The 22266-nt window shown below is 41.0% G+C and overlaps 1 protein-coding gene across 1 annotated transcript in view; it reads right to left on the bottom strand.

Moving 5' to 3' along the window:
- Positions 1-5319: 5319 nt before the first annotated feature.
- The window catches only part of WDR82 (WD repeat domain 82), a 28624-nt gene continuing 11677 nt past the window's right edge, over positions 5320-22266 (bottom strand). Inside the window, exons 2-9 of the mRNA XM_032805861.2 lie at positions 21440-21537; positions 16484-16550; positions 16142-16241; positions 13502-13618; positions 11855-12010; positions 9980-10049; positions 7268-7410; positions 5320-6392 (exon numbers count right to left, since the gene is read on the bottom strand). Of these exons, the coding sequence (XP_032661752.1) occupies positions 6363-6392; positions 7268-7410; positions 9980-10049; positions 11855-12010; positions 13502-13618; positions 16142-16241; positions 16484-16550; positions 21440-21537 (781 nt within the window). The 3' untranslated portion in view covers positions 5320-6362. The remainder of the gene's footprint in view (positions 6393-7267; positions 7411-9979; positions 10050-11854; positions 12011-13501; positions 13619-16141; positions 16242-16483; positions 16551-21439; positions 21538-22266) is intronic.

Here is a 22266-nt window from a genome sequence, read left to right as displayed (position 1 = left end):
GATACTGGCCCACTCCACCATTTCTGGCACTCTGCTTCTGTATTACGTCCCCTCATTCCCTTCCAACCTCACAAGAATGGACAAGATCTGAGGGGTAGTACTGGATATCCAAGAACATGATTTGTCCTTTTCTGAAGCCAACCCAATGTGTGATTTAACTACACCACAGCAGGGTCAAGCTAAAATGGGGATTGGCTCACTGAGAAACACCAATGAACAGGGTGAAAATTACCACAGCCTCTGAAAGAAGTTAGGCACAGTTAAAACTTGCCCTTAAGATGAATCATTGAACAATAGTAAGACATCTCCAAAGGAGAAACAATCACCTTATGGTGCCACCAGTTTCCTGACTGTACCTGTATTTAACCCTTTCCAGAGAAGCCAGTCACTTACTAGAGTTGCCTTTGTTCTTTAATTCACATGGATTCTTTCCTTTATGCAGTTCACAGTTTGTCTACAGTTGAAACGCTACAGCTGTGCCACTAGTCCTTCAGTGTATCTCCCCCTTTGGCATAGGGTGGGTAGGGAGCTCAAGTTTTATTTCTGTAAATCGGGGGCTCAAGCAGACTACAGCAGCTGAGTGTTTTTTTGGGAAGGTTTGTATACATTACAAGCCCTCATAGAATGCAGCAGTCAGCTAGAGACAGGGTTCATGCCTCATGTATCAGGCATTGCTAGAGTTGGGGGATTTACAGTTCACTGGAAGTGCAGGGGAAGCTGCAAGGAAGGACTGTAGTGCTAGGTGTGGGAACCATTCATATCTGAGCAACAGCATCAAGGTCCTCCATATCAGTAGGGGGCCTCCACAGCCAATGCCATTTTAAATAGAAGATGCTGTTTGGTAAAGGAGCCCTGAATAATCCAATACAACAAAATAAACTTCAAAAGATGCACAAGAAGTTTCTTGTATAAAAAGACATATGTTCTTCAGTTATATAAGAATTTGAATGGTATATTTTGCAATTTAATGTACATAATTGCTATAATAAAAAAAATTATCTATATGCAAGTCCATAACACTTGCTTAAAAACAAAAGAGCATTGTTCATGAAACCCAGGCCTGTATAACCTCAGGGCCTTGAGCTTTCATCAGATGCAAGTGGCTCAGCTGGTTCAGTTAATACATAGATTGAAAACCCTCTAGAGAGGACTCAGGCTGCTTGGAGTAGAGCTGATGATTGAGGTGGTGGTATTTTGTCACTGAATCAATGCAGAGACCAATTCCCCAGGATGGTAGGAAGGCAGACTATGGTGCTGAAAGATGGTACTTTCAGAGGTGATAGTACTGCTTTTTTAGGCTCTACATCTAGGATTCAGCTCAGATTTGGGCAACTATTTGTCTTGCTGAATTCCCTCAGCTGTTTTAGGATTATCTAGCCTAAATGACTGCATACACTTAAATAGATGGTGCATTTCACAACCGCATCTGCCAGATTTCTGTGACAATAGAGTCATATACTTTGTAGAGTGCTTTAAGCTCCACAGGGATAAGAGAAGCTAACTGAAAAAATATCATTTCTGAACAGATTCCTTCCACTTAAGAAACCTGTTACTGCATCATTTCCAGTCAGATGACCCCTCCTCCTTTTCATATCTTTTAACAGCCCTTTCAGATGTAGAGCAGGACATTGGAGAATTGCACAAGCAGTGTTAGGAGTTTTCCCATTAGCAGGCATGCCTTACTTTTGCTACAATCTGTTAATAGTTTTCATATGAATTCAGTAGGGAAATTTATCTTGACAAGTTGTTCTTTCCAGCCTGCTTATGGACAGCCATTACCATAGCACCATATTTACATAGCATGTACTAAATTGGCAGGTTTGAGAAGTTAAAGAATCTTATTCCTGACCATCTGAGCAATGTGTTAGGATAAGTAAGAGGCTCAGAGTAGCCAGACTTTAGGGGGAGAACTTTAGTAGAACTCATTTCCCAGATACTGTTTTTCCCTGTTTCTCAAGTTAAAACAACAATACAATTCACCTAATGGTTTAGCTACTCAGATTTAACCCACATTAGCTTAAAACAGGTCTTTGTCCTTCTTTAGCAGCCAAACCATGTTAAGAGGTTGTGTCTCCCATTAAATTCAAGCCAATAGACCTTTTGTCAATAGAGAAAGCAGCTGGGGCTCATGCTTTTAAATCCAGAGGTCACAGGTTCAGTCCTAAACAATCACCTGACCAGGGGTACATCACAAACAGATGAGAAAAGTCATCCCACTACAAAACTCATGTCTAGTTATTCATGGTACTGGTATATTAAAAGGCAAGAAAATCTTAGACAGTACAGCAATAGCTTAAGATGTCGGTTTCCATTACAAACCCTTATAAGTGGGTAGAACAAACTCTTCAGAGGCAGGGAGCATTTTTAATGTAATAAAATAAATCAGTGATTTTAAATTAATTTTCCCCTTCCCCTCCAAACAGTAAATAAATATGCACTGTAAAACTAATCAAGTAGTAAACGCAGAATCTACATTACTCAAAAATCAGTCTATAAAATATTTATTTGATAACAGCCACAACACTGAATTTTCCACATCTGCAGTATTTTATGGCATCTCATAATTTGACATTAACGTATTTACACCCTTTCAATAGATGGTCACCACCTAAAAATTAAATTCACAAAACCAAGCTCACCACCAAGAATATAGTCAATAGGACAGCAGTTGCAATGGACAGCCTCTCTCAAACGCAAACTGGATCCCAGCCTGCTACCCAGAAATCCTGTTGCAGATTGTTAAAGTGCAAATATAGCCAGAACTGTGATCAGAAAAGAGATTGTAGCTTCCCTATTTATTCTCAGTTGCTTATCAAATCTGATTGATTCATAATCTAATGCCACAATCCTGCAAACTTTTGTACACATGCATCAATGGCATTATTCACATGCTTAAAGTTAAGCACCTGTGTAATATTTGCAGGATTGGGGTACAGACAGATTTTTTTTTTTTTAAATAAATATAAACTGCCTCCTTTGCAATCTCATATATGGATCTGAGAAGAGGTCAAGCTGGGCTCCTTTCTACTACTATTACTGACACCACTAGAAATGAAGATTTGGAATCAGAACTTCCATTGATTAGTGCCTGAAGCAAAACAGAATCCAGCTCCCTCTCCAGTATTTAACTCTGCTGGGCCAACCAGAATCAAAGTGAAAGGGTATAGTCACAGAGCTCTCACACAGTAGGCTGGGTAAGGTGGTGCTATTTTTAGAGGTACTTTTCTGATTATATGCAGTTTCCCCTAAAAGTACTGAAGTGTCACTCCTAATATTCTTTAGTTTTCAAACCCTGCATATTCCTTAAAAGCCTTTTTCCCTGTCTTTCAGTTTGCTCTATAAAAGCTAATGAATGCAACTGAATTTGCTTTTTTAAAAAAGTTTCCAGGTAATTGTTCTGACAACACAGTCAGTTCTCTTTCAGTTTTTTCCTAAAACTCTGTCAGAAACCCTGATCGCTACATTAAGATTGTGAGAGACTCATGCAACAAAGAAAATCAGTCAGGGAAAAATATCTAGTTCCCTAGAGACAAAATACTACCAATTTTACACTGACAATCAGTGCCGCCTTGCGTATGATCCTGCAAACTTCTCTTGACCTGAAAACGTTCATTTCTGATGTGCAAATTCTTCGATCAACATTTCAGCGCTCTATAGTGTTAAACATTCCACGCAGCAAATACACATTGAGAGGGTTACAATGCGGCTGGGGATACCTAACACAGCCTTATGAAAAAAGTGTTTATAACAGGTTTGCAAGTGGCACTTCTCAGAAGAAAAATCTTCTGAGTCTCTTCCCTGCCTAAGTAATATCTGGTGGGGACTAACTGTTCATTTCACTCATCTAAAAGCACCTTTGCAAAAACCTGAATGAGTTTGCTTCAGGTTATCATTGTTTCAACCTCAATTTTATCTTAATTTTAAAACTCACCACCACCATAAACATGCTAAGTTATAAACTTCTGCAAAATATAGCTGCTCACGGAAACACTAAATGGCAGCTATAGCACCAAACAGCCCAGAATGCAACAAGAACTGGCTGAAAAAGAAACAGTTGCAGAAACCTAGTCATGTGCGAGAACAGATGTCCATCTCCCTTTGCCCTTGGCTTTTTGAGGTGAAATCAGCACAGTATTAGCCAGTAGGAGGAATGCTGGTGCAGCATACAAAGGAATCTCTGAACTGGAACTCCTGCAGCCTAAGTGTTTGGCGAGATCAAAAGAAAGTCAGTCTGTCATCTCCACCAAGTGAGTAACAGACTAACTCGCGTAACACAGAACACACCATAGAATTGGCTTTAAACATGTACAGTATAATTAGCACAGAGGCACATCAGAGTCTAAACAGCATTTTTAGTCACAGCATAGGTTCAAATAACTTCTCAGACTGTCTCATGCACAGCAGCCCTTTTGATGACGTACAGTGTCTGTCATAGATAAAGCTGCAGCACAGCATGCACTAATACCTCAAAGGGGACTGGCAGTGACAAGAAACCCATTCTACACCCCTAGCCCTTGCTTATGGAAGTGTGTGTTATGCTAACAGTTGTAACAAGCAAGGGTGGACCAGAGAAAGGGGTGGGCTGTACCACAAACCCATACATTATTCCAGTGGAACATGCTCTGCATTAGATGCGAGGCCCTACAGTGGAGATGGAAACTACACAACATGGAGCATCAAGATCACTATTACCAGAGGTGTAACAAATTATTTTCAGGTATGAGAGAACACTAAAATGGCATCCAGGATCAGCCTATTCCCTGTTTAGATTGCCACCTTGACAGACTCTTGCATTTTTGGGAGGTTGAGGTCAGCAGCAGGAGACAAAGAATGGATTTTCCAAGCAAATGTACCTATGTATGCTCAGCCTCTAGGTTGCAAGTATTTGGTTAAGATGAGAGCACAGTGCATAGCTCCATGTACATTGTACTTTTCCCCATCATGCTAATGGAGATGCATCAGACCAATTTTACCATGTGATGACTTAGGAAAAGAACGAAAAAGTGGAACAATACCAGCTGGTAGGCTTGGTTTACTTTTTGCATTGCCCAAAAATGGACAGCAGAGTGCAGTATATCCAACAGAGGTATAATACTTCTGCAAGGGCATTCTTTACAGAAATGCCAGGGCAGAATACAAGAAAAAAGGGATATCAGACATCTCAAATTCTCCATTTGGCTTTGGATAACACCCATGTGACTTAGGTGAGCCACAGTCTTTTAAACAATTGTTGAGAACTTGCACAATGTGTGAGTAAATGTATAATGAATAAAATCTTGTGTGTGGAAGTATTACTAACAAAAGGGATACAGGCCTGGACCCAGTTTGGAGAGAATTTAATGGAACTTATTTACAGAACAGGAGGAGAAAGCTGCATCAGTGGAAGGCAAACAGCCTGAACTCATCCCACAATACTGGCCCACATCATACTCTTTAATACCTAAAAGTAAAAAAATATGACCCCTCCCTATTATCCTCCCCCCAAAATATTTACAAGTAAGATCAGCAAAGATGATACAGAAGGAAGATGTATTGGAGACTACTGCAGTTTCAGTCTTTGTTTTAATCATCTTCCTGGTGACAGACTCCTTTATTGCTTGAGATGCCCACCAGACCTCTTCAGTACTGTGTGCGCCTTGGATGATGAATGGCACAGAGGATGCTTCAAGCTTTCTCTGCCAGCAGGCAAAACCTGTATGGTCTGCCAGACACTAGACCACCAGAAACTGATGATGGATGCCAGGATGCGAATATGCAGCCTTTGCCTAAGTGTTCAATAGCAAAAGATCTCTGTGCATCTGACATTTGGGTTAAAAACAGTCAGTCTGCTTGTATTTGGCACAAATGAAGTTTGTATTTGTAGAATTCAACAGTGACACTGTAGAGATCCCAGGCGTGATAAACATGCAGGTGTAGGACAGAACTGTACGTTCCACTCACCCACCACAGTTTGTCTGTAGCCTTGTGTGTTTATAGCATGAGAACAAAACACAATTACATCTTAGAGACTGCAGCAAACGTCATAAAAAATCAGACTTTCCGTTATTTCTCCACCACGTTCCCAAAAGTAACACTGTGCCAGTTACAAGTTCTGCTGGAACCTATTGGACTTTGACTGGAAAGTAGCTACATGCTGCACCCAGCTTCTGGGTACAGCATGATCAGACTCTCGGAGGTCAAATGAACGAGTCCTTCTGAAGGAATGCAGAAAGAAAAAAAAGAAGACATACAGGAACGTATGTGGGTATGATGGATGAGAACATACAGTTCAGGAGGAGTAGGCAGCTCCGACACCATCTTCGCCAAGAACACGCTGCTATTAACAGTATGGAAGCCACCCAGCGGGCATTGTGGTTTCAGAATTAGTCATCTATGGTTGGCAACCAAAAGGCCTAAAAGAAGAAGAAAATGTAAGCTGGCGCTAGAACAGGTGTCTGAAATTCCTCACCCAGTAAGACCCAAAGCAAGACAAGGAATCTGATACATGCTACCAGCAGTTTAGGATTAGTATCCCTGCTTGGACTGGTTTGGTTTGGGAGGCATGTCACGCTGATGCTGCCAAAGGCAACTGCTCATTCTATATCTTACACACAATACATGGGCAAGCTCAGGCCTGGCAGTCCTCCCACAGCTTCCAAGACTGTTAAGAACTCTACTGCCTAGCAAGACCCTAAGACTGAACCTGAACAGGACCTTAAAGCTTGCAGTGTTTATGATAGAGGTTCATGAAATGTCAGCCATATTACGGTGGTGTGAAAAAGCCCATCTTTCTGCGTGAGTGCGCATGCACATGCACTGCTTGTTCTGTGTATCGCATACATTGTTCCTTTCTGTCCCCAATGTTCTGCCATACTTCCATCTACCTGCCAGGCTGTGGGAACCACAGGGAGGGCAGGATGCAAGTTGGACTGGCTCTTCCTGAGCTTAGGAGAGGACCTAGCAAAGGATGACTACCCTCTCCCACACAGTCATCCAGGGCAGCCCAGGAGACAAGAATTAGAAAATTCTGAAAACCAGCCACTTCCCCACTGCCCCCGGCCTCAAGCACAACCTCTACACCAGGGGCTGTGAGAAGGGAAGCGTATGCATGGCTGGGCACTCCCCCAGCAAGGGACTTGTGGGTGGTTTCCACTCCTTTGGCACTGAGCAGCGTAAAGGAAATAGAACAGGGACAAGAATCTACTTCAATATTAAATTCTGGCCCACTGACCTACCAGAAATAAGGTGTTGGAACCTCAGGCTGAAAAGGATGGACTTGTGTTCTTACCATGTTGGAACATGCACTGGCAAAGGTCATGAATTTGGGATTGAACTGCAGACAGGTTATAGGACCTGTGTGTTTCCCATCCAACACAGCCACCTTCATCCCACTCTCCCCATTCCAGACATGAATTTTTCCATCCTCTGAACCTGTGGGTTGGAGAAGACATAACAAAAAAGCCCAATACAGCTGACAGAAAGTCAAGGCATTACTGGTAAACTGTAGTTGAGGCACCAGAAGAGTTCTCTCTGATTGCCAGCTTTTTAAAAAGGTTGCAAGGCCAAATGCTGCCCCATACAGAATGCCATTCAAAGTCAGCGGAATTTGTACCTGCAAGTCTGAAGGGAAAATTTACCCCAACTTGTTGTGGGGGGCATACTCCTTCTTGGTAGCTATATGGATTTGATCAGAATAACTCTTTATATAGTCAAGTCTGATGCAGCCTAACAAACCATCTTATTCCGCAGAAGATGACAGTTGGCATTAGCAGAGTGAAATCTTGCCTACACTTAAAATGCTAGTGGTACAGTAGCAGCTGCACCAATGTAGTGCTTCAGTGTAAATGCTACCTATGACGACAAGAGGGATTCTCCCATGGGTGTAGGTAATCCATTTCTCCGAGAGGCGGTAGCTAGGTCAACAGAAGAATTTTTCCATTGACGTAGTGCTGTCTACACAGGGATTTAGGTCGGCCTAATGACCTTGATCAGGTGTGTAGATTTTTTCACACCCCTGAGCAATATAGCAAAGTTGACCTAATTTTCTAGTGTAGACCAGCACTATGAAGGATAGAGTTTTGCTATGCACATTAATGGCTTAAAGACCAATATCAGAGGATAAAAGGCATTGTTAAAAGGTAGCTGTAGTGCTAAATAAAACTCAATGGCATCCTAAAAGCCATCTGATTACAATCCTGCAATTTGCAGATCATTGAAGGCCTGGTTTTCAGCAAGCTGTGCACATATCTATGCATCTACTTGGAAGATGGAACACAGTATTCATCTGCACAAATTCTCAGTTCATACACAGAGCAAGGTAAGCATCTTACTAGTTACATGCAGAATCAAATCAAAGATTCACACACGTGCACAACAGCTTGCTGAAAATCAGGCAATAGAAGTGCAATCTAGTCACTGAAAATTGTGCAGTCTGCAAATAATCAAAGGGTACAGTAAACCAGATTTCAGTGAGTTACGCTAAATGTGACTGGCCAAGCTTGTTAAAGACGTTTTAACTCTCATGATCACTAAATACATGTTTTTATAGCAGAAGTCTATAAATTTCCATTTTAATGGGACATCTTGAATTTTTAAAACTGACCTCTTTTCAAAAATATTTTAGTCTTTGATATAACCCCCTTTACATAAGATATCCTGATTGTTTAACAAAATCCCTAAAAAGAAGAAGGTTTTTTTTCTGTTTCCTTTTTGTCTACATAGGCTTTTCAGGAAAGAAACCAAGTGGACATCCATGGTAAATTAGTCAAACTGCACAAAGTAAAAATGGGAAAAAATGCATTATTCTGGAGTTAAGCAGTTGTAGGGACAAAGTTGAGAAAGAAGTGAATCTGTCCAACAGCGGGAGGACTGAGGATACCAAAGAGTTAGAGAACGGATACATTTCCTGGCAAGAAGGGTAAAACAGGCAGAACTGAGATGTCTCCAGGAGGATAAAATGAGGGTCTGTAGGATCAGAAGGGAAAAAGAAAACATTCATCAGAATAAAGAACCACTACCAGAATGGTCTTTCCTGAGAGACTGAAATACCATCCTAGATTTAACTTTAGTTATTAAGGAGAATTTATGGACAGGTTACTGATGACCAGCTAGATTTCAACAATTAGCATAGTATACAGGGTAGTTTCATGTATATATGAAGAACTGAAAGAAAGTAGTGGGGGAGGCAGTACAATATATATAGAGAGAGATAGAGATGGTAATTGGCCATGTTGGGTAGTAAGTTAATAATGCAGTGTTATAACTGTGCATATAGTATATAGATTATCCAGAACTACCTACAGTCTAGCCATAAATCAGCCAGTTAGTTTCTTGTAATCACTGTAAGGAGGAACTGTAGGAGGAATATGAATGTGGAGACGGTGGACTTGTTTTGCAGATCAGCTTACATTCACTGAGGGCAGTGTATCCTAGGATATCCCAGCTGATACTGTGCAGATTACCCTACACAGGTAGCCCAAATAGGTAAAGAATGTAGTCTGCAGGTAGAATGGAGGGAGGCTGAAACATTCTAAACTACTTCAGTTGCTTTTTCCTACTACACAACTTTACTCATGCTGCTCTGCCGATCCATCTCAACAGCAGCCTGAGGGGACCAACTCTTGGGGGTGACAGTAAGAGGGAAGTTCAGTCAGTAGCCCTTTCTATTCTTCCTCTCGGCTCAGATTGCCAGTCAAGCTATCAATTAGCATCAGCTGTAGTGGTAATATATGATGCAAACACTTGGCCAGCAGGAAACATGGACAGACCTACCTACTAAATTAAACATTAAAGTACATTGTATTGAAATGACAGAATTTTGAGAGTGTTAAGTGTCTCCCACAGCATACTGAGGAAAGCATTTTGTAAGTCCTAAAATAGCCTGTTGCAGCCTTTAAACCAACTTTCAGTTTAATTACATGAATACCCAGTTTCACAGCACTGAAATTGCCTTGTAATAAGACCCACAATGGCAGGCTACAAGGGGGTAAGGATATCTTACCAATCATTATGAACTGGGAATCTGGTGTAAATGATGCCTCCAACGTGACAGCCTTACTGTTGTTATAACCCTACAATACAAAAGAGGTTAAATGCCTTCAAGCCTGTGGCAAGGGGGACATGTCAAAACATTCTTCTAGCTGAAGAACAGGAGCCCCTCCCCCAAGCACTACAGACTGCACTATGCAAAGCCCTCCAAGTACTACAGGAGGGGACAGAGCACAGATGTAAAGATTAGGAGTGGGCAATAATTTATCAAGGTACTAAACCAAACACTTTCCCCTCATTAGCAGAGCTTTGAAAGCTCATTAAAGGGAGTTAAATATCACAAGTAACTTCTAAAAGGGAAGAAGGAGAGAAGTTTTCAAAGTGAGCCAAGGTTAAGGGCTTGTCTATACTACAAAGTTAAGTTGACATAAGGCAAATTACATCAACCTAACTCTGGAGGTGTACACACTACAATGCTCCTCCCACCGCTTCAACACACCTGCTATGCCAACCTAATAATACCACCTTGATGAGAGACTTAAAGCTTAGGGTGATGTAGTTAGAGTGACGCAGTGTCAGTGTAGACACTGCATTGCTTACTTCAACCAAAGTGACCTCCAAGACATGTCCCACAATGCCTGCTATGGCTGGTCTAGTCACCATTTTGAACTCTGCTGCCCTGCAGCCAGGTATACAGACATGCACCTCCTCCCCTTTTAAAGCCCCAGGAAGTTTTGAACTTGTTCTTTCTATGAGAGCTTGCCAACCGGAACTGCCCAGTTGACCATGCTGGCTCCACAAGGCAAATGCGCTCCTCCTTCCTGGGGTACACAGGAGGTCCTGGATCTCCTGGGTCTGTGGGGAAAGGAGGCCATGCAGTCACAGCTCCACTCCAGCCTTAGAAAAACTTTGACATCTGCAGGCACATTGCTTGGGGCATGGAGAAGGGCTTGTAAAAATCAAAAACCTGTGGCAGGCATACCAGAAGCAAGGGAGGCAAACAGTTGCTCTGATGCAGAGCTGCTTCTATACATGCTCCATATATCTTCCAGGACTACAGCAGTATCCAAGGCACACTACCCCGCAGGAGATTAAACACAATAACAGCCTCAGAGTCATGCAGCTGCAAGAGCCTCATTGGTGTATGTGCTTGTGAATCCCCATTCCCCCACCTTTAAAGATACTTTCCCTGCCATGTATGAAGTTTACCTTAGCATTACATAGATAGGTTAGCATGGATGTGGAATAAAAATCACTTTTTTCCTTATAGCCTTGTATTCATAACACACAGCACAATACCAAACAGTAATGCAGGTTCGAGCTTTCTGACAGAGATGGCTGGCTTGCAGGTTACCAGGGCAACTGACTGACTACCCATGGGAATGATGGGATAGGAAAACCTGCATCATGTAATGCTGAACCTGCCCCCAAGAGGTAAACCCTTCCCCAAGACACCCCATGACCAGTTGTACAGTGGGATAGCTACCCATGGTGCACTGCTTTGTGTCAATAGAAGAGTTGCTACTGCAAATGTGCTCCACTGACACAAGGAGCATAGGGTAGACATGCAACAGTGGTTTAATTACAGAAATGGCTGTACATCCATGTAATTTAAGTCGACTTAACTTTGTAGTGTAAACAAGGCCCAAGATAAATCAGGGGACCAATAAGCAGCAAATTAGTAAAGAAGCCCTCTCCTTAACACATGTCTCATCCACAGGGCATCAGCTATCTCTATTACTGAAGCTGGAAGGGAGCTCCAAGAGATCTGCCCCTGGAATACATGGAACTGGGGTGTTTTATCCTCCAAGCTAATAATCCCACCCCTTACAAGGACGTAGCAAAGACAGAGCAGTTTCCAAGAAGGCAACCAAGACAGCATGCTCACCCCAAACGTATGCAGTACAGCTCCCTTAAAGGCATCAATCAGTCGAAGAAACCCTCCGTTGGTTGATATGAGGATAAGCTTCCCGTCGTTACTGAACTTTAAGCCTGTCCACTCACAGGTTCGATCGTATTGCATCTTGAATGTAGCAAATGGACCCTTCCAAAAAATAAAATAAAATAAAAATAAAAAAAAAAGTGGTGGTGGTGAGAAATGATTTGTATGCATGCACACCCAAACATTTACTTTGTTGGTAAAAAATAATAAAAAAAATATCTCCAGTACAGGAAACATTTTAGATTCCTAAAAAGAAACAAACCAGACTGATATTGAACAATCCAGTACTAGCTGCCATGCAAAGGATGGCAGGGGAGAGTAGTAACAACCTGTCAAATTGTGATGCAGCAGTGTTCTGACATGCTACGATTCTGTCATCTCCAATAGCAACCAAACCACAACAGGAAGTTTAGGAAACTTGTGGTTTCACCACCATAAAGGAAATGACAGTGAACAAACATCTGGTTCACCACTACAGTCACCAGAGAGAAGAATCAATTCTCACATTACATCTGATTATACAGAGACAGATTTAATGTACAACATAGTGGCCATTTGCTAACAAGGCCCCCAAACCTAATTTAAACTAAGGGCTGGAGCATCAGCACTGTTGCTCTCATCTAAAAAACAGAGCTGTTTTCCACCTATTTGCAATTACTGTCGTCCAGTTACAGTTTTCCTTCTCTCTGATGTTGCTACTAGGTCCACCTGACCTAGATGTTCTTCCAGCACAGCCAGAAAGGAGGAAGAAACATTAACTGCTGCTTCCCACGTGTTACAGGAAGTCTGAAAAATGGGTTGAAGTTCCCACCTGACTCCTATCAGCCTCCCTACACCCAGAGGCATCATCAGCATAAGGTAGCAATACCATTCAGCTCCTCAGTGATGATACCCGATAGACTTGCTCCCAAGCCTTCTGTCTAATCTCTGATACCAGTTCTCCTGGGGCAGAAGACAGAACAAGTGGATTGTGCACTGGTATATTGTGCTTCAGACCCCACTCTGTGTAGCAATGTGCCTGGCCTCTGAGGCAACAGCTCAGCCTGAACCTCAGAAGGTGGACCAGATTCATAACCAGTCTTAGAGATACTGTTATCAAAGACCCTAAATGATGCAGGAAAGCGAGGCTAAGGAAATTGAGTATAGTTCAGTCCTGAGTATGTTGGTGGGGGAGCACGAGGATGCAAAGCCATATGATAGGGGACAAAACGTGTTAGGAGAGCAAGCGTCTGAGAGGAAGAGATAGGAAGGTGAGAAGTGGTTGGTCAAGAGACGGGGCATAACCCAGGACAAATGCTTTTTATTGCTTTTAAGTTGACCTGGAGACTCAGATTTTAATAATTCTCTGGCTCTGGGGTTAACTAGAATGAATTTAGAGGCAAGTCCAAAATGGGATTTAAGGATCTGGTGGTGGCACCTACTTGTACAAGAAACTCTTATACAAAGCTCTCTTCATATATTAAGTATTAACTCCTTGGTGCTGCTGGCTGTAGCCCATGCTAAGATGTTTCAGGGGATGCTCCAAGTCCAGGGTTTACATGCTGTTTCTTGTAAGCTATGAAGTGTCAGAAATGCATCTAGCTTGTCTCTTACCTTGTCAAAAGAGCGGAGATCATAGAGCTTCACCATTTCAGAATTGACTCCAGCAGCAAAGATCAGGCCCTCTGGGTCAAAGGAGCATACAGGCTTCCCCTGAAGATGCATTAAACCCTAGAATATGGAAAACAGTTAAATATAAATTCAAGTTGTGAATACAGGCGTATGCACTTAAGTCCATTCCTGACAGCTCCCTCAGCCGTGCACAGATCCAGCAGGGCAATCTCCTGGTAGAACAGCTGAGTTTTCAGTTGTCAGTCTTTGTTCTTATTAAGAATCTTTCAAAAGGTGGCTTCTCATGTCCCACACTGGCACTAGCCTCTCAATTCTGTACATAGAGTATCAACAAAGAGTTTGGAAAAGTGGCTAAGTGGCCATCCATCCAGAAAGGGTATGAGGAACTAAATACATGGCCTCAACTCATCCCTAGTGGCAAGTGATGATCATTGGACACCGTGAAAAGGACAATCCTAAGAGGTTAGTCAATTTAATGCATTCTGAAGTTAGAAGATTTAGAACAGAGATGAGAAAGACTTTACATTAACTTCACTATTTAGGTGAAATAATCCAATTGCTTCTGCGAGGAAGGAATTGACTGGTCTAAATTACTGCTGAAGAAGTTTAGGAAAAACAATTCAGATACACCCCCTGCTCAACACCCATCTACATCTCTTATGGGAAAGAAACTTGCATCACAAGAACAAAACCAACCAACCAGAACAAGAAGTGCTGCAGAGGCAACATACTGCAATTTTGTGGGAAGGGAGAGGCATCTTGTATTGGTAACAATTATCACTTCTGAGAGTTTCACAGAGCACTCCTGCTGGAAGTGATGGCAACATATGGCTGGAGGTTGTGGCGCTAAAACACTGACCATTCAGGAAGATGAGCACCCAGGTGCAGCTCTGACAAACACTGTCACTGCCTACTTATGCTGATTTAATACAAAAAACCAAACCTTCCAAATGCTAGAGGCAAATACTGTTAAAACTAAAAAATCAGATTCCCACACAAAGGTTAGCATAACAGTAATAGACAAATTCTCTCACTCTGCGCAAAACTTTGCACTGGTTTGACTACAGGTATTACATTAAATAACTTAGATAACCTAGTGCAGCTTTGTTTAGTGACAGGTTTCAGAGGAGTAGCTGTGTTAGTCTGTATCCTCAGAAAGAATAAGAGAACTTGTGGCACCCTAGAGAAATTTATTTGAGCATAAGCTTTTGCGTAGCATAAGCTATTTCGGGCTGTAGCCCATGAAAGCTTATGCTCAAGTAGATTTGTTAGTCTCTAAAGGTGCCACAAGTACTCCTGTTCTTTTTGTTTAGTGGACACTCTTACATCGATTAAGTTAAACGGATGCAACATTGTGTTTAGACAAGCCCTCTGCATGAACCTGCAAAGCAGGGGAAATTAGACTTTTAAAGAGAAAGTCTTAGGGAAGACTGGTAAACTAAGATTTTTACCATGTCAAAATTACATAAAGTCACACACAGAATGGAAGTGAGATATGGAGAACAATGTCATGTTGGCTACATCTGCTGACTTCCCATGAAGACCAAGTTAAAGTTTAGAAAGCAAGAGGCTCTTACCAACATGCACACTACCAAAGAAAAGTGAGGTTTCTGATTTAAAGGCCTTATTTCTTAGGCAGGTATAACTATGTTGTGAGTAAAAAAAAAAAAAAAAAAAAAAGTTTTCAATTTGTGCTTTACAGCTGATCCTCATGAATCAGTGACTGTCTCTCTGTGCTCCCAGTGAGAATGGAGGACCTGCCAGCCTCTTCCACAAACATTTAACACTGCAAGAGTCAAGCTGTATGAACGCCAGGTACTTTCAGTGTCCATTTTATGAGAAGGCCTATTCAAGTTTCTGCTTTGGAGGGATTTTACTACGAAACCAGAAATACTAAGCACAACATCATGGAGGTAACTGGTAATAACCAGAGATGTTAATAAATATAAAAATGTTATGGTAAGCTTTAGACAGCATTTTGGAGAATTGTCAAATTAATTATAACATGCTCAGCACTTGAAACAGTAAGGGCTTAACACTGCAACTTTGTCTATGATAAGACAGGGTGAATCTTCCAGCTTCACCAAGTTTAACACAGCTGGGAAACCCTGGAATCCTTGTGGATCTAAGTCTGCCTGTGTGTTTAACTGCTTAATGTTTTTCATTTTAAAACAAACAAAAAGCCAGAGCACTCAAGGGGTCCCATTCTGTCACCACTGATTCCAAGGCACATGGGAGACATCTAGAGAAGACTGAAGACTGTTTGAGGCTATAGTGTCATTAATATGCTGACAACATCCAACTAGCATCTTGTTTCATCAGCTCCAGAAGTTACTGTTTTCTTGCCTTTCCAGCACTTCCCCAAGATAGGACCCTGGAGGAAAGTGAGTGAGGACACAGTGTATGCACAAAATGAATATCAAAAGCGGGATTCTGCCTGAGATGACTTATTTTGAATTCCAGGAGGTGCTGATGGGGACCAAGAAATACTTCATGATAATATAAAAACCAGACCACCTATTTAATCTACAACCCATTTTTCATCATTTCAAACTAGAAACTCTTTCTTGCACATTTCATGACAACTGTTAGCAGACAGGCAAGTGAATTTGGTATCCCCACCTGGCAGTTTGGAGACCGGAGATCCCAAAGTCGGATGGTTTTATCAAGTGATCCAGAAATAAAGGTATCATCCACTGGAGACATGGACAGGGCAACCACTCTGCAATACAGAAGATTAGCTGTATCAAGTATTACACAGGTATGCAAGAAAGTTAGCAATGTAACTATTATCCTCTTGGCTTCACACAAGTTCAAAATACTTTACTTCTCATGCCATAAAAAATGTTAAGTGAATTAAGTCTAACATGGTTTAGGTTCATTACAACACCACTTTAGCCTCTCGTTCTGTTTTATAGCCACCAAGATCTTGATACCGAAATGTCCCCTTGTCACATCTCTTACCTCTTGCTGTGCCCTGGAAAATATCGGATGTATTTATTATCATGTAGGGAGAGGTAACGGATTGTATCTGCAAGAAAATATAAGAAACACGTATGTATCATATAATAAACCTTCTCCAACAGATAGCAACAATGGTCTGCTGTGTCTTCAAGAGGGATGTTAAAATGGGATCAACTGAAATCAAGTAGTCTGGAAGAAAAACAAAACAGTAGAACTAGTGAGGATGTTCCCAGTGGTCTGGAGATAATACGAATACTTTGTTATACCAATAAAAACTAGCAGGATCTTAAAGGGGACAAGACATTTGTCACATTTATTGTAAATACCATAATAAAATAAAAGATAACAGCAAACAATGTTGTTTGGTTACTTATTTTATATATATATCCATTCACAAAATCATTCATACAAGTTCTGTGTAGATATTATAGTTACCAGCCTAAAGTTGCTTGTGACAGAATACTGGCCAGGTACTCTGTACACAAGAGTGGAGCCGAGTCCGGGTCAGGTGCACCTGATGCTCCTGGAGGCTGGCAGCAGAACCATAGACTCAAAGTCCTCAGTCTTCAGAGTCCAGCTTTATAGGGATTTTTCCCTATGTTAGTTCATGGGAGTTGCTTCATTCTGCTGTTGTTAAATTAATCAGCAGGTGGCTGGCTCCATGTTGGCAGCAGAATGTTACCCAAAGTCTCTTATCTCACCCTTCTTTTTTTTAGGCTTTTAGTTTGGATTCAAAGTCTATAGGTCTTGCTGTGTCACGCTGCCTTTGGGTTTGGATTGATCACCCATCAATTGCAGGCTTGACTTTCAGCCTTGAACCTGGCTTTGATCTTCCTTCTGTTGTTCTTTTGTCCTTTTCTTTTTAGGGTGGATGCTTTTTACTTTGTTTCACTGTTGTCTAGGTCTTCAGCCGTTGGTAGTTGAACTTCACCTCATCAGGACAGGCTGGGGCTGGAGGTTGATTTTATCATCCATACATGCCTCATTCACACATCTAAACTAACTAATAAGATTACAGCAGGGTTTGCAAAAAATGAAGATTGGAGGAAGCTTTTACAAAATGGAGTGAGCGTTTTAAAATGGGGTTTGAATTACAATATGGCAAACAGTGAACAGAAGTTACAATGCAGGCAAGTGTAGTGAATGGTGAACAGAAGTTACATTAATAAAGTGATTAAAAACAATTTCATTTATCAGTTCTACAACTTCACATAGTGTAAATGAATTGCCATGAGACATGTACAGTTTTCTGCTCCAAAGTTACTGAAGCAAAATAAAAATCAAGTAACTGTCAAGTTTTTACTCAAGCATCTCTCACTAAACTACAGCTTTCTAAATGTTGGTGCCAGCATTTCTGTTAGAAAGTGAGTACAGATTTATCAAGCAAATGCCATAGTCCTGTTAATGCAGCCATGCAGGAAGAACTGTCTCCAGCTAAATAACCACTGCAAAAGTGTGAACTCTGCCACTTAAAGCGACAATGAGGCCATGTCTATACATACAGCATCTGGTTAAGACACTCTATGCCAATAGGAGAGAGTTCTCCCGTCAGCATAAAAAAAAAAAAAAAAAAAAAAAAAAAAGGCCCATCTCCATGAGTGTCATAACCTATGTCAGTGGGAGAAACTCTTCCTCCAACACAGTGCTGTGCACATTAGCTCTTTACGGTGGTATAACTTATGTCACTCAGGGGTGTGGAATATTCACACCACCGAGTGACATAAGTTTTGCTGGCATAGGCTGTAGTGTGGACATAGCCTGAGATGTGAACGTCAAAGCCAGGCTGGGACCATTTAAATATTAACTGCTAAGCACAGGCATTACAAACCGAACTCCTCAGATGGAGAGGCTTTTAAGCCAAACAATTGTTGCCTTTGTGCTTTCTTTGCACCTCTTCCAGACTGGTAAAAACTTTGGGGGTAAAGGAGGAATACGTGATGAGAACAGAAGAAAGGACCCTTTTACTCTAACAGCAATTTCTTTACAAAAACATAATATAGCACGGGACAGAACTGATCACAGTATTCTGAAATCAGTAATTCTTTCAAGTGGCCTTCACTGAATATAGATTGCAGTACTAACAGCATTTTTTCTTTTGGAAGATTCTATGGAGATTTTTCACCATAGATCAAAAGAATTCTGTAGAACATAAGCCACTTGAGTACAAGGGTTGAGAATATGAACCACTTTTACTTGCACATACATTTGTAACTGTAGACGTGCAAATAAGACCAAATTAAGCCTCCAGCATCAGCAGGTAACTTTTACTGAGGGAGACAAAAAGAAAGAACGAGGGAAAAATAAAAGCAGCTAACTCCCTCCCAATTTCCCTCTGACATACACCCTGTTTTAGAAATACAGATGGACAAAAAGACTGATGTTATAGGAAACCAAAGCCCCTTTTTTGTTGTTTGTTTTTTTTAAGCTTTGACACTTGTTGAGTGTTTATTCAGGTTGACATGTTCAATACTGTTACATCGAAAAGTGGTGCTGAGACTGCAACATTAATAAATTAAAAGGTGGAAAATTCTGTTTTCACCTTTGTTATTGCAATACTGGCTGGTGGGCTAAATGACTTTTCTGCAAGGCAGGGTGAGGGTAATGAATTTGTCATCTGTAGGGAACATTCTTGACATCTAGAAGGCTAGAATATTTTTCTAAACGCCTTTTTCTGTAGAATACATGTTATGTGGAAAATCCATCAATTCTTGACAAAGGTTTTCCATTGAGTCAGCTGAGGTCAGAGTTCTGCACGGTCCCCCAGAGTTTGGCAAGAAAAATTTAAGGGTAATTTTGTGACCAAGCATGAATAGCGCAGACTGAGTCACCATTCTGAAAGGCTGCTTCTCCTCTGAGTACCTCCAGATGATTATCAAATGACATAAGTCAATCCACCAAAATCAGCAGTTTTACATCCCATTATTGTTAGTACTTACCTGCTTTTGCACAGCAAATTTAGTGCATATTCCTAGTTTTTCTGCTAAAAACTGCAGTTACCTGTTTCAGAAGAATGCAGGTGGAATCTCACCTTCTTCTGCTAAATACAAACCATCTGTGAAGCATGAGTGGGAGATCCTTTTAGCCGACAGTGCTCTGTCCCAAGCAAGGCAGTGGCCTGTACAGTTATCTCCTGTACCGGGTGGTATCACAGACCCTCAAACTGTACAAACTACTACCTCAGCCTGGAATTAGGCAAGAACAACCAGGTCTGAAGCTCCTGAGGAACCCTTCAGAAAGAACTGGATCAGAAGCATATATGTACTTGTGTGGAAATAGCAGCATTTGTACAGTAAAGGAATGGCTTCATTTCACCCTTCTTTCTGTAAATGCAACATCCTGAAAAGTTAACATCCTGTACACTTGCCCATAGTTTCATTCATTAGGGACTATGCAGAGTATGGACCAGCATATGGACCACCACAGGAGGGAAGCATACCAGTTCTCTCAGGCCGGTTTACAATTACTTGCAGTACAAATACCAGTAATATATTTTTCTAATCCATTTCTATCACCAGTGTATTTGCTTTAAAAGCTAATCAAAGGGAAAATTACAAAATGATCATCAACTTCAAACCATCAAATTACAAATACCACCTTAATAAAGTGGATTTAAAGAAACTAAAATATTGTACCAACGCAGAGCTTCTCTCAATGAATGATACCACAGTGGGGACTGATGTAAAATTAAAACACTATCATTACAATGAGACAGTAAGTGCATAAAATAAACTGTAACCATGAGAGAAAGCTATAGGAGGATCAGAAAAATGAATGGGAATTTCACCAAGAATGAAGTTCTCTAAGGATTCCTGACATTGCAGCACAGCCATTTACACCAGCTGTTTCTGACACAGAAGAATCACCACTTTGCTGAGGAAAGAATGTGTACCTGTGGGAGTTGATGAATTAAATCAAAAATTTTAACACCCAACTAATCCTTTCACCCCAGGCTCTGAAAGCAACTTTAATTCATTGAAGATTATGAAGTGCAGTTATGATGAAAAATGACTATGAAAAAAATGACACTTTGAAACAGATGGGTTGCCCATGCATATTATACTGGGAAAGCAGAGTGGCTAATGGACAAAGCCAAGACTGGACACAGAAGAGATGTGTTCTACACCAGGCTTAGTTAGTGATTGCTACGTCGCCTCAGTTTCCCGCCCTCCATTCTGTACAAATAGGGAGAATACATCCATATCTTTGTAAGGCACTTTGAGATAGAGGTGAAAGATACTATAGAAGTGCTACCTATTGTTTTGAGTCATCTACTTGCTTTGACAATTTTTTTGTTAAGCTCCTCTTTACTCCTGCTGGTACTGCAAAGCCAACACAGCCATAAGAGCACACCTGCATGAGCTGGAATGGAACCCACAGAATTGTTAACTAAGTTCCAGATACTGAATCTTAATCAGTAATGAAGCACTAGCCAGAACAAAGTTTGCCTCCTAATCTCAAATTGAATTTGAAAGGCTGTCAGAAAAGAAAAACAAAAAGTTTTTAAAATGTTAGCTAGAGTATCATTTGCTGTGGAGTCACTGAAGGAGGGGGAAGGAATCTTCACAATGGCAATTTTCAAGGCATAACTATTCAAAATTCACTAATAAGGTAGTAAATATGCTTATTTGAAACAGTCACAGAGAAGCTAAATGACTGGACCAAAATGAAACAGCCAGTCAACAACAGAATCAAGAATAGAACATTTTCCTTCAACTATCAAATCATATTAACTCTGGTTATTATAGCAAAGGGAAATAGTAATTAGCAACAATAGGTCATATGTTAGGGAATGACTGAGTTATACTTTAAAGATGAACATGTCTGTCTGCCACCATTCTAGAGGTTGCTAAGAATGAGCCATTCATGTCAGTCAAGACCAAAGCGTTCCCCGGCACTCCACTACGGTTTATCTGGGTGTGCCATCTAAGTGCAGAAAGATTAAATATGGTCACTTACCGTCTATTTTGTTAGAGCTGTACACCACAGTGTTGGCAGCATGTGTGTATCTGATCAGGTCCACTCCATACTTTTTACTATACAGTGTTCTCTTTGGTCTGTCAAGAGAAAATACAGAAATAATTATGTCTACTTCAACACACAAGAGCTCAAGCTGCAACCTACCAACTATTAGTTTACTTTTTAGTAACTTAACACTAAGTCCTTTGAGATATCCAGGTCCTTTTATATGAGGAAGGAAAACTATTGAGATCTTTAAAACAAAAAAACAGAACCATAAGGGACCTTGTCACATAGTGCACTAATGGATTAGCCTCCAACCCTTAGGGACCTATATTAAAAATCTAAGATAATTAATAGGACTCATTTTGGTCTCTAGCGAACAAGATATCACCACAACAGTCACTGTAGAATTTGACATATGCTCATGCCAGCTCAGGAAACATGTGGAATTGCAATTGCAGAGGTGTTTTAAACTAGGAATGGGCAACAGTTGACAAAGTTGTGTGGTATAAGCTACTGCATGAGACACTAAACCTAGGACAAGTTATGGCAGTCTGTTCCTTGCTTTCATTAGTGCTACATTCATGCACACACACCCTAAAGAAGTGTAACTTGGATTCTTTTCCAATACCTTAAAAGAACCCAAAGCTCTTTTTCATTCATTCTTAAGCAGTCGAAGACTATCTGCTTTAGGAAACGTTTTGGGAACATCTTTGACATTTCTTCCACAAGTTAAAAGGCCAATACACAAATGCAGCAAAGAGTCCTGTGGCACCTTACAGACTAACAGACGTATTGGAGCATGAGCTTTCGTGGGTGAATAC

The sequence above is a fragment of the Chelonoidis abingdonii genome, chromosome 16 (assembly GCF_003597395.2).
Source record: "Chelonoidis abingdonii isolate Lonesome George chromosome 16, CheloAbing_2.0, whole genome shotgun sequence".
In the NCBI taxonomy this organism is placed as follows: Eukaryota; Metazoa; Chordata; order Testudines; family Testudinidae; genus Chelonoidis; species Chelonoidis abingdonii.
The sequence above is the reverse complement of the archived record's forward strand: the minus strand, read 5'-3'. Positions and strand labels throughout refer to the sequence as shown.